At 32.8% G+C, this 12579-nt stretch overlaps 1 protein-coding gene across 3 annotated transcripts in view; it reads right to left on the reverse strand.

The window, feature by feature from the left end:
- Positions 1 to 12579, reverse strand: part of TBC1D4 (TBC1 domain family member 4) — a 212384-nt gene that overhangs the window by 84460 nt on the left and 115345 nt on the right. For all 3 annotated transcript variants that reach the window (XM_074299264.1, XM_074299265.1, XM_074299266.1), the window contains exons 2-3: positions 6293 to 6883; positions 4553 to 4642 (exon numbers count right to left, since the gene is read on the reverse strand). In XM_074299264.1, coding sequence (XP_074155365.1) covers positions 4553 to 4642; positions 6293 to 6883 — 681 coding nt within the window. The remainder of the gene's footprint in view (positions 1 to 4552; positions 4643 to 6292; positions 6884 to 12579) is intronic.

Here is a 12579-nt window from a genome sequence, read left to right on the forward strand (position 1 = left end):
TTATGTAGCATGATAATTGTGGAAATATCTATAAAAGAATTACACATGTTTAATATATATTGGATTACTTGCCATCTGAGAGGAAGGGAGGAAGAGAAAAAAATTTGGAACACAAGGTTTTATGGGGGTGAATGTTGGAAACTATCTAAGCATGTGTTTTGAAAATAAAAAGCTTTGTAGAATTAGGAGAAAAAAAAAAGAATCTAAGCCATGGCAATGGATAAGCTTCCCAAAACAAAATATAAAAAAATGTCAGAGAAAAGAACCTTGGGTATATATCCCTCATAAGGACCAGGAAGAGAAAGAATGATCAAACAGATCAACAGAAAAAGAATGATCAAAAAGAAGGAAAATAATGATAGTGTGTTCTTACAAAAATCAAGAGGCAAGAGTAACAATGAAATGAGAAGAGGAGCAGGAGAATGGTAGCACAAGAGATTAGCAAGTCAAATACTACAGAGTAGTCAAAAAAGGAGAAATAATGAGAAGAGGTTATTGGAAATGGCCATGAAGAAACTGTTAGTGACCTCTGAAGGAATGCTTTCTTATAGTGACAGAAATAGAAGCCAAATTGTCAGAGCATCATAGGATTTAGAAATGTTTTTATCTAATCTCTAATCTCAAAGAGAAATAAATTGAAACCCAAGAGGTGCTGTGATTATATGGCACTGCATATAAACTACTTTTTCAAAAAAACAAAACAATACCAAACACACACACTGAATAAGTAGGTTTTAGTGAAGGATATAGTGAAGGATTTGAGCAGGTTCACAGTTCAGAGGAGAAGTAAAGAAAAGAAAGAGAGAAACTGAAGATATGTGGGAAGGGAATTATTTCAATGAGCAAGATCTAGAAAAGGCAGAGGAGATGAATTTAAGGGCATACAAAGTGTCATGGTAAAAGCCAGGAGAGAGTAAGTAGGCCACAGCAGATAAAAATGCTAGGCCTGGACTCAGGAAGACCTTGATGTCAATTTCTACTTTAGGTATCTACTAACCATAAAAAAGTCACTTGTAATTTCTCTCACCTTTTGCTTCTTTATAAAATGGAGATATACTACCTGCTCTATTATTATTACCAACTTTGCAGGGTTGTTAGAATAACAATAAATAATATCTATTATTATTGTTATTGTTGTTATATGCTTATTACATTTTGCCAAGTATCTCACATATAAACTGAAAAAGGAACAGAATTTTAGAACTGAAAAGAGATTTTTCCTTTTAATTTCATTAAAAAAAAAACCTGAGACTGCAAATAGTTGTTCCTATAATTAGAAATTATTTGTCCAGTCACACAGCTAGCTGATTGATGGCATAACTCCACTCTTCACCTTCCCTCTCTCAAAAAAAGAAAACAAAACCCAGATCTCCTCTCACATACTTCTGAGCTCTTTTTTGCATGTCTTTCATTTTAAGCTGAAAAATATGCCTCAAAATTTTTTCTTCAAAAATATACATGTAAGATTGAATTTATACATTGGTTATAAAGCAGTAAACATTATCAGTTAATAAAAGCACGGCTTAAAATTTTATTTTCCCTTAATTATGAATAATTTGGCATCTTTTACAATGAATTTCAATAAAAAAGAAAAAATAAAACACAAAAAAATGTGTCAAGGCATGGAAAGTAAAATACTACCTGTACACATATTTGTGATTTATTCACATCTATATGGAATCTATAGTCACTTGCTCTACTCTGGTCCTACTTTTGGCATTTTAAGTTAATTGACACAAGGACACACATTAGTAGGAAACCCATTAGAGTAACTGTTTAGGTCTTTTTTTTTAGAGTTGGAAAAGTAACAATATTAGGGGTAGAAACTAAGTTCTTGCCACTTCTCACCATAGTATTCTTTCCACAAAATCATGCAATCTCTGAGGCATGGAATGTAAAATTACGGATGTGGGTCTAAAGTGCAATTTAAAAATGGCTAAGAAAGACAATCCATTCTAACCAGCCTTCCCTATTTATCTAAGCTTAATAATGTTGCCAAGAAAACTCTCTACTCTGTCACTTTTTATCTTTTATCTATAAACAAGATGTTTATCTCCAGGAAAAATGGGTATAATGATATAAAATAAAATTTTAAAAGCCCTCATAAAATGACTTTGGTATCTAATGAAATCAAGTCTGAGATCACCCAAGCGCTTTGTAGCAAATGTTATTTTTATTTATTTATTTATTTATTTTTTAACAAATGCTTTGATTAAAGACTTCAGGAAAAGAAGTATCAATGGCATCAAGCCACCAAACCATGTGATACATTATAGATATTTCACTTCTTATTACTGAGTTTTTTCTCTATTGTCATTAAATGGCATATTGAACACGGATGAAAATTATTCGAATACTATACAAATATAATTAGTTAAGTCTAGAGTTAACATAAAGTAGTTCTTTTTTTTTATATAGAAGAACTTCACAGGCTCCAGATTTAGAGTTAGAAGAAACCTCAGAGACATCATCACAACTAGTATTTATATAGCAATTTAATATGTTATCTCATTTAATTTTCACAACAGTTTGAAATAGATACTATAACTTTAAGCATGTTACAGTTGAAAAAACTGAGACTGAGAATCACTGACTTGCCCACTCAGCTAGTAAGAATCTGAAAGCAGTATTCAAATGCAGGTCTTCCTACCTAAGTCTAATACTTTAACCCAGTAAGTCCATTTTACAGATAAGGAAAATGAAGTTTGGAGAGATATGTATCTTGCTCAGGATTATACAGTTTCCAAGGCAGGAAATGACCCTGTTTTCTTGTCTCTGAGTTTACAATATCTACTACACCAGCGTTATCAAATTAAACAGAAACAGGGACCACGAAACTGTATATTAGAATCTTTCTAGGCCACATACTGACTCAGAAAACTTCCTACTAACATTCTCTTTGTTTTTTGGGGGTTTTTTTACTGTATTTTTATTTACTCTGTTAAGTGTTTTCCAAGTACATTTTCATCTGTTTTAGATTGTATCATACTCAGGAGGTGTTGAAGACTACAAAGTGGCTGGCTCGGGTGTCTGCCATCTCTGCACTACTTCCCACTGCCTGCTCAGTTATCTTTAAAATGCACTGTTGGTGTAAATATATCACAAACATTCTAGGGACTACCCAACAATTGCAGAGTGACATGAAACTTCCTTTCCCCAGTAACTGTACAGCCTTTTTCATTCATTTGCTTACCACAGTTCCTATACATCTACAATCCAATCACCACATTTCCTCAAATTAAGCTTGGATTCCAGTCTCCTCCAGTCAGCCAGGACTTTCAGCCATGCAGCAACTGGCTATAAGGGCTCTCTATTTTGAAACCGTGTGTGTGGTGACTAGCATGAAAATAGGGATGGGCTTAAACTCAACCTACAAATACCTATTGTGATTCCTAAAATGCTAAAGTTAGCCCAAAAGCTGCTGGAACTGATGCCAGGGCCAGAGGCAATTCCACAACTGAGAGTTAGGTCAAAGAACCACCAAGTGAAAGTAATCTGAATCTGACACACTTCATTAGTGACTAAAAGAAAATCTTTCATTAGCCCCATAATGAGTGGAGAGAAAAACACACACACAACTTCCATAATGAGTGGAGAGAAAAACACACACACAACTTCCAAATTCAGAGAACCTCATTAGCTCAGTAGGACTTGAAACACTGACATGATGTTTTCAGTAAAGAAAGTAGCCTTCTTTCCTGAAAGTAAGAAAGCAGTCCTTCTCTTTCAAAAAGGATCCTCACATTCTCTTCCTAAAGGCTGCTTGCTGTCTTCAACCAGATGGAGCCTAAAGGTAGCTAGAAAAGAGGGCTGAGTGAAAGAACTTAAAAGCAAGCCATTCAATCAGACAAGGAAAATGAAACAGACATGACAATATTTGTCCAGATGGAGCCACTTACTGAGAAGTATCGACATGCTTTGTTTAAAATAGTTTCAAATTAAAAAGAAAAGTAAAATCAACAACTAATATATTTGAATAAGTCAGATTTTTTGTTTTTTAGTGATTGAATGGTAGGCATGAAGAGGGAAATGTTTACAGGAGGTAGTAAAAGAATGGGAATTATGAGAGAATTAGTTAAGAATACTACTTTTCTTTTTTTTCTATCAGTTTCAGTTCAAAAGAATAAGCATGACCACATCATACCCATAGTCCTCACTACTTAAGATTCTGAGAAATGTTATTTATTTAGGGAGGAGGGTGGGATAAGGTAGACAGGTGATAATATAAGGTTACCATATATATAAAATTTATTATATATGAAATAATACAAATATACTTGCATGTTATATATTATAGCATATATTGTATTATATTATTATATATCATAATATACATCATATATAATGTAAACATAATTAAATGATTATATATAATTTACATATATATATATATATATATATATATATATATATTTACACACACACTTAAAACAGCCTAAAGTATATGAAACTAAAACCTAGCTTTTTTGGATCTGGTTATTTTCAGGTCTATTTACATGCATTCATTACATGGACTATTTGTTTAAATATTAACATTTCCTATAATACATACCTGAGAACAAGAAGATATATCTTTAAAATTCTTTTCTAGAACAACTGACTTGGAATCTGGGCTGATTAGATTAATTTCAAATCTCCCAACCTTAAAAATAAAGACATACAAATTATTTTTAATACATAAGTACTTAAAATTTTACATTATCAAAAAAAATCAATTATGGATATATACTGGATTGGCCTGTCCCGAATGTACCAACCATTACCAATCCATCTTTTAGCAATGAAATTACAGTTCTCCAAAAAAATTTCCCTACTTCTGAAAAAAATTATAAATTTAACAATGTTAGCTTCTTGTGAGACAATGAGTTCACAGCAGATCTGTTTTAAATCTGAATTGAAAAAAGCTGTTAGTATCAAGTTTTCTGACAATAATATAGTTAATTTAAGAATTTATAATGCATATCTAGACTGATCCTAAAGGGAAAAACATCTTATTAAATCTTATTAAAAGTTATATGTTTTATATTGGATTACTTGCTGTCTAGGGGAGGAGGTAAGGCAAAGAGAGGAAGGAAAATTTTGAATACAAGGTTCTACAAGAATGAATGTTGAAAACTATCTTAGCATATATTTTGAAAATAAAAAGCTATTAATTAAAAAAAGCTGTCAAGACAAATATAATTTATATGTTCCCTTGGTATCATCATCCTTATGAAAACTGACCCATGTATGCTGATTGAAATGATTGTTAAAACACATGAATGAGTCACTAAAGAAAAATCTGACATTTCCTCAATAAAGATCCTTAAAATTAAACAAATGTTCTCATGTGTATGTTGATAATTGAGAACTATTCCTAAAGTGCTGGGAGTTAACTACATGACCCCTCAGGTCCTACACATAAGGAACTTCAGGATCTCTTTATTTTATAACCGTTAAGTTGCTTTATTTTTGGTAAGGGATGGAGTGAGAGTTGAGTGGAATAGTAGAAAAGATACTATCTCTAATGCCTGCAGTATACTTTTCCTCCCGAATTCTTCTGATGACAAATATTCAATGATTGAATCATCTGTTTCTTCAGAATTCTTTCTTGATTACCTGAATCTCTCTCTCTCTCTCTACATATATTTATTATGTACATGAAGATATCATATATATACATGTGTGCATATAGATAGATAGATAGATAGATAAATAGAGAGAGAGAGATACAGATATCTCCTATGCATCTATCTCTTCTGAAAACTCTGATGATTATCTAGACTTTCTTTTTTTTTCAGTAGGAAATTTTCTTTACTTATCCCATCCTTGTTTCCCTTAAATATGCTACTCCACACACCAAATCCCTTCAGGTGACTTATTTGCAGATCTAGGTTAACAATATTCATCTGTGGATAGATATCATGCAGTTTATTGGTAGAAAAGACAGAAAGCCACATGTTACCTTTTTCCCTTTAAATTAATTCCACTTTGCTGTTTTTAGTGTACTCTTTTCATATTTGTCTCTTTCTTATATCCCATGTCCTCCCTTCCCAATTTCCTCAAATCTAAAAAATCATCTAGTCCAACATTAAAGTCCCAAGAGGGGCTTTGACCCAAACTCTGGCTCAAAAGCAGATCCTCTCTAACTCCAAACCTGGGGCACTTTTTTTCTCTTTTCCTTTGTTTTCTGCCTTATCTCTACTCTTCCTGGTCTGAATTAAATTCCACTTGGGCCCTGCCTGCCTTCATGCTGCAATATTAGCTGTCCCAATCTGCAGAACAAAGCTCTCACAGAACGCCCAGCAAGTACCTGGAACAGCATCGTTCTATTCTTCTCTGAGTCAGAGGGCTGAACATGACTCGGGGCACTCGCGTGTCTTCTTCGTGGCTGTACTTTTAGGGCACCATCATGCACTTTCTTCTGTGACACTGCAGTCACACTACTGCATCGAGACCGAAATTCTTGCTGTTCATCAAAACCGGAATCTTCCAAAATCCTTTCAGGGAAGACAATTCGAGAGCCAGGCAAACTTGTCTGCCCCACCACCATGGTTAGGCCAGAGGCAGGAGAAGTTGTCTCATCAAGTTCCTCAAATTGGCCATCTACTGGTGAAATGGGTACTTCTGACTCAAAGACCATAAGGTCATTGCTGGAATCAGAATTATTCCGCTGCTCACTCAGGAGCCGGAGACGCTGACGTTCATGTAGGCTGAATTTTTCAATACAGTCATCAATGAGGGTTGATGGGGCCTTCTTATGGGTCACAGTTACCTTTCCACAATAAAGCACTTCAAATTTCTGAGAATTGTAAAAGGCATCCTCATTATCTTTATTAGGTTTGGCATCTTCTTTCAGAGCTGCTTTAGATACTTGCCTTATACTACTAATAACATCAGGAACCTGCAGGGGGAAAAAAAACAAAAGCAAAAACCTCATTTCAGTTGGAAAGTTGGAAACTATTTTTATTTCACCTATAATTAATATATAGAATATCTAAATGACAGATAAATTATAAAATAATCAAAGGCTAACCTAAATAAATCGGAAAAGTGAAATAATTAAGTGATTGATATGTTAAATTTTATTCAGGTAAAATCCAAATTATTACATGGATATCATTCTTATGGATTCATAAAAATGAAAGTTATATCTATGTTGCTATAACAGACAATCGTAAAATTTCTATGGAGCTGACATTCAATAGGTACAAAACTGGATTCCGAATCAGAAAGATGTGTTCAAATCCAACTTGAGATACTGCCTATGTGATCCTAGGCCAGCACCCCCTAACCTTTCTGTGATTCAGTTTCTTCCTCTATAAAATAAAAGAGAGGGTTTCTAAGGTCCCTTTCTTATATCTAAATTCATTATTCTTATAATATTGCTTTTAAAGATGTTATGAGTTTCCCCAAAAAAGTAATTATAGTCCTCTAAACTTCCCAGTGATGAATATAAAAACTAGTTAGAGGCTGAACCAAAGCCCAGAAAATGCTTTTGAAAGGTCATATTTATTATGTTGTCACCTCCATTAGACTATAAGCTCCTTATGGGCAGGGATTGTCTTTTTTACTTCTTTTTTGCTAAGCCCAGTGTCTGGCACATAGTAGTACTTAATTGTTTATTAATTAATTAATATAGTGAATCTCTAAGCTAAAATAGAAACCTGATTGTTAGATTTTAGGTATCTATGGTATTTCTTCAAACCAGTTCTTTTCCCTTCTACAAAATTATTTATTATGAATAACCAAGAATGTTTAATGTCCTTAAACTTAAGAATTCTATTTTAACTAATATTAGATAAAACCAGGTATTAGCCACAAAGTAATACATTCATATCCATCATTTCCTTTTGAAGAGTAATGGAAAGACTATGTAATGTCTTTGAGATAAGGAACTCTACACATGACACAGCTTATGAAAGAAGTCAGGTGTTACAGTCAACAGATTACCAAGTATCCTTATCAATTCAGTACTACTGGTTCTCAAGTCACTAAGAATGAACTTCACAGATTCTCAAATAATGGTGCTGGCTGGCAAAAGCACCAAGAGTTTTAAAATGCAATGATTTCTTTTCATCAAGTATCTCTGCTGAGGGGTTAATATCTAAGCTTTTTAGGGAATTAACAGAAATAAATAAGAATAAGAGCCATTTCCCAATGGAAAGTCACAGGATATGAAAAAAATTTCTCCAAAAAGTTGCATGCTGTAAACTTTATAGTAAAGAAAAATGCAAATCAAAATAACCTTGAAGTTTCACCTCACATTTCTGCTAATCAGCAAAGATAAGAAAATACTGGAATAGTCAATGTCAAAGAGGTTTTTTAAAGACAGCCATGCTAAAACACTATTAGTGGAGAATAACTTGATCCAACCACTGTAAGAAGCAAGTTGAAATTATGTTTAAAAATTAATAAAATGACCATATTCTTTTACCCAGATATTTCATTGACAGATACATACTAAAAAAAATAGAGAGAACAAACAAACCTTCATATACCCCAAAATATTTGTAGCAGAACTTTTTTTCATAGCAAAAACAAAAATGGAAATTAAACAAATATCTATTAACTGGGAGGTTAATAAAAATGACATACATAGTGCAAGAATGTTTGTGGCAGCCCTCTTTGTAGTGGCCAGAAACTGGAAACTAAGTGGATGCCCATCAATTGGAGAATGGCTGAATAAATTGTGGTATATCAATATTATGGAATATTATTGTTCTGTAAGAAATGACCAGCAGGATGATTTCAGAAAGGCCTGGAGAGACTTACATGAACTGATGCTTAGTGAAATGAGCAGAACCAGGAGATCATTATACATTTCAACAGCAATACTATATGATGATCAATTTTGATGGATATGTCCATCTTCAACAATGAAATGAACCAAATCAGTTCCAATAGAGCAGTAATGAACTGAACCAGCTACACCCAGAGAAAGAACTCTGGGAGTTGACTATAAACCACTACATAGAATTCCCACTCTCTCTATTTTTGGCCGCCGAATTTTGAACTTCCTTCACAAGCTGATTGTACACTATTTCAAAGCCCGATTCTTTTTGTACAGCAAAACAATTGTTTGGACATGTATACATATATTGTATTTAATTTATATTTTAACATATTTAACATGTATTGGTCAACCTGCCATGGGGGGGGGGGAAGGAGGGGGAAAATTAGAACAAAAGGTTTGGCAATTGTCAATGCTGTAAAATTACCCATGCATATATCTGGTAAATAAAAACTATTTTAAAAAATGACATACATAAAAGTAATGAATTACTCTGTACTTAACTATAAGAAACTATGAATAAACAATATTGAAAAGACTAATATGAACTTAGGTAAATAAAATCAGCAAAACCAACATACACCATGTTATAAATTGCAACGATCAGAAAATACTGCACATGCCATACTTGGTTTGGTTTTGCTAAATTTCTCATATTCACTCTCATTTGTCTGTCTCTGTCCCCCTCCCTCTATCTCTCTCTCTCCCTCTCCCGTCTCTCTCTCTCTCTCTCTCTCAATCTCTCTCTCTCTCTCCCTGGTCTTTTTTGTAACTTGTCTTCCTTGTCATAAAGTAAGCTCTTTGAACAAAAGGAAAGTCAAAAAGATTTTTGGATGAGCAGATCATCCTTGAACGGTTTATGTTGAAAAAGAAAAGATAACGCTATGTAATAGAGATTTTCAGCTTTATTAAAATCTCCTTTATTCTCTTCTATTATTCATGTGGAAATATACATTTTATTTAGTATTTGTTAAGGTCTGTCTTTATATGTGCATACCCAGTGTGCAGTACATAGTAAGTATTTTATATATGACTTTTTCATTAATTCATTCATTCTTTGTAACAGGGAATAGCTCCCTGGATGAGAAGTTAGAGAAGAGCATTTTTAGAAATAAAAGTAATAATACAAACCCAAAAAAACTAATATAAAAGTTTTTTAAAAATAATTCTTCTTGATCACAAATCACTTTATCAAATATTAGTCATCTAGTTCAGTAAACTAGGTGCTCCTCAACTTACAAATACAATTCTAGAAATTGGGGGGAAATGCTTTAATTCATGTATTTTGGGTATAAAATTTGGGACTCTCTTTTATGGGATTTTCAACTTTTATATTCTCCTACACAGACAATGTGATTTTAGGTACAGCATCAGATTAGAAGGATAGATTGACAGGGACACTCATTTGGTTGGGGGTGGGAGGAGGGTGCTTTAAAGAGAATGGAAAGTAAAAAAGAATAGCATGGTTTATCATGGTCTATTTATGTGGCATCCCATGTCACAGAAACAGGGAAATTAAGGGACTGAATATGAGCTAAGTCACTTGCCTTCTAAAGTTCTCATCATAAGTTCAATTTTTTACATGATTACTTAAAGGTAACAATGGGTTTTCTATGTAAAAATAACTGAAAGATAATTTTGACCAGCTCTGTCACTGGGCAAATCACTTAAATCCAATCTGTTTCTTTTCACTAAATAACTTTTAAAGTATTTACTAGCTCTGAAATTCTCCAGGCAATTACCTTAACAAAACAAACAAACACACAAACCCATTTAATGTGGCATTTGGTATTGACTATTAAGGCATAATTTTTTTTGTTTTCTTAGTATAAGAATACAGTTAATTCACAAAAGATAATTTAGAACCAACATAATATATTGAACCACCTACAAAAAACTACTATCAAAATTCAAAGTACAATTGTGAGCCAGTTAGAATGTTAAAAGATGGCTTTTACCTATGTTAAATGTTAATGGGAGACGTTTTATATTTTAAATAACAGTAAAAAAATTTTCAAACAAACTAGCATATTTGTAAGTTCTGAACGCTACAAAGATAGGAACGGCAAATCATTACAGAGAATTTTAAAAGGAATAGTCCACATAGAAAGTGTAAAATATGATTTCTAATATTTAATCTAAAACATTTTGATAAACATCCATTTTCTCAAACATAGAAAGACCAAAAAAATTCATGCATATTAAAATGACAAAAAGAATATGCCTTAAACAGCTTTAACTTTCAGGACTCTCACACTATTGAGGAACATCACAATATTGCCAAGAAGCAGAGGAGTAAGCTTTTGGGGTTAGTATTTTCTTGTTATTGCCTCAATACCTTTACTAAGGGATTCAGCTTATCTAAATAAACAATCACAGATATCAAAAGCCATTTCTTCCCATAAGAACTGTTATGTTAGAGCACTGTGCTATCAATTTTATTTAATTAGTAATTATTTAATTAGTAATAATTAAATGAGCAAGTACCAAAAAAAACCTGGTAGTGTTAAGCACATTAATCCTTTTAATTTTAAGAATAAAATTCTAAATCTAAGACTGACTTGTGACCTGAGATTAGTTTATCATGCAAAAGAAAATTCAAGAAAAAAAAATACTAATTACATTAAAAGCTACCTTTTCATCAGGAATCCAGCTGAAGAGGGGAGCCATTCCCAAGGAACACTAAATTTGATAAGTGAATATATCCTTAGTAAGAATCTTTTGCCACATTTACCAGGAAGCTTTCTCTCTTAATGAGCAATATTTCTCAAAGTTTATGTTAATGTACTGTTGCCAGTTAAAAGATCTCTCCTAGTAGTAACCGTTACTGCTTACAAAGTCAAGCATTTCCTGACCCTGAATACAGGAAATACATGAATTGTTTGGGATTTGAAAGTCAAAGAAAGCCTCTGATTTCTTTCAAAAGGAATGCTCTGATTTCAATGACCTCTCTTTGCTGTTTAAAATTAACTGAGAATAAGAGTTTGACACTTATTAATTAGGTAGATACCACAGTATTAGTCATAGTTTAAAGAAATATCTAGACGATAATTATTTTCCCAGTGTTCCCTGTAATTTGACTATATTTCAGTAAACATCTGGAGAAGGAATTAAGATGAACAGGCTAACTATCCATAAAAATGGAGCACCAGAAGCAAAAGAGATAACAATTTTTATACCTGGCTTCAGAAGGAAATATTTTACATTTTTAATGAGTTTTCCTTTCCTAAATGGATTTTGCTTCGGCTGACAGTAAGGTCAATATGCATTTCCTTAAAAAAAAAAAAATAGTAACTTCCAAAGGTTACAAAGAAAGAAGCTACAAAGTAAGCTCAGAATGATTTAAGAGGCTCAAGACATTTGGATTCACAGTGACATAACCAGGATTCAAATTCAGGTTCTTTGATAGAAGAAAGATAAAATGTTCTCCTGCCTTCAAGTAGCTTATATTCTAACATGAAAGTCAGTGTGCATATATATAGTTTTATATAAAATTATGTAAACCCTCAAATAGTTCATTTTCAGGAATTGTTAAAATGAGAATCAAAATCAGGAAAATTTTCCCAGCATATCTTATTTAGTCAAAACTCTTCTCATTCTCTACTGTTCTCTATTGTTCCAATAATGTAAGGCCAAAATTCTTTAATCAGATCAACCACTCTTGAAGCTTTCTATTTTGCATCTCTAAATCTTTTTCGAACTTTTCAAACTGTTTGATTAAGCCTTAATTTTTTAAAACAATTTCAACATCCCAATATGTATGTATCCTTGTTCATTCCTTTATTTCCCCTCCTCTAACCCTGAGA

The sequence above is a fragment of the Sminthopsis crassicaudata genome, chromosome 3 (genome assembly GCF_048593235.1).
Source record: "Sminthopsis crassicaudata isolate SCR6 chromosome 3, ASM4859323v1, whole genome shotgun sequence".
Taxonomy (NCBI): Eukaryota; Metazoa; Chordata; class Mammalia; order Dasyuromorphia; family Dasyuridae; genus Sminthopsis; species Sminthopsis crassicaudata.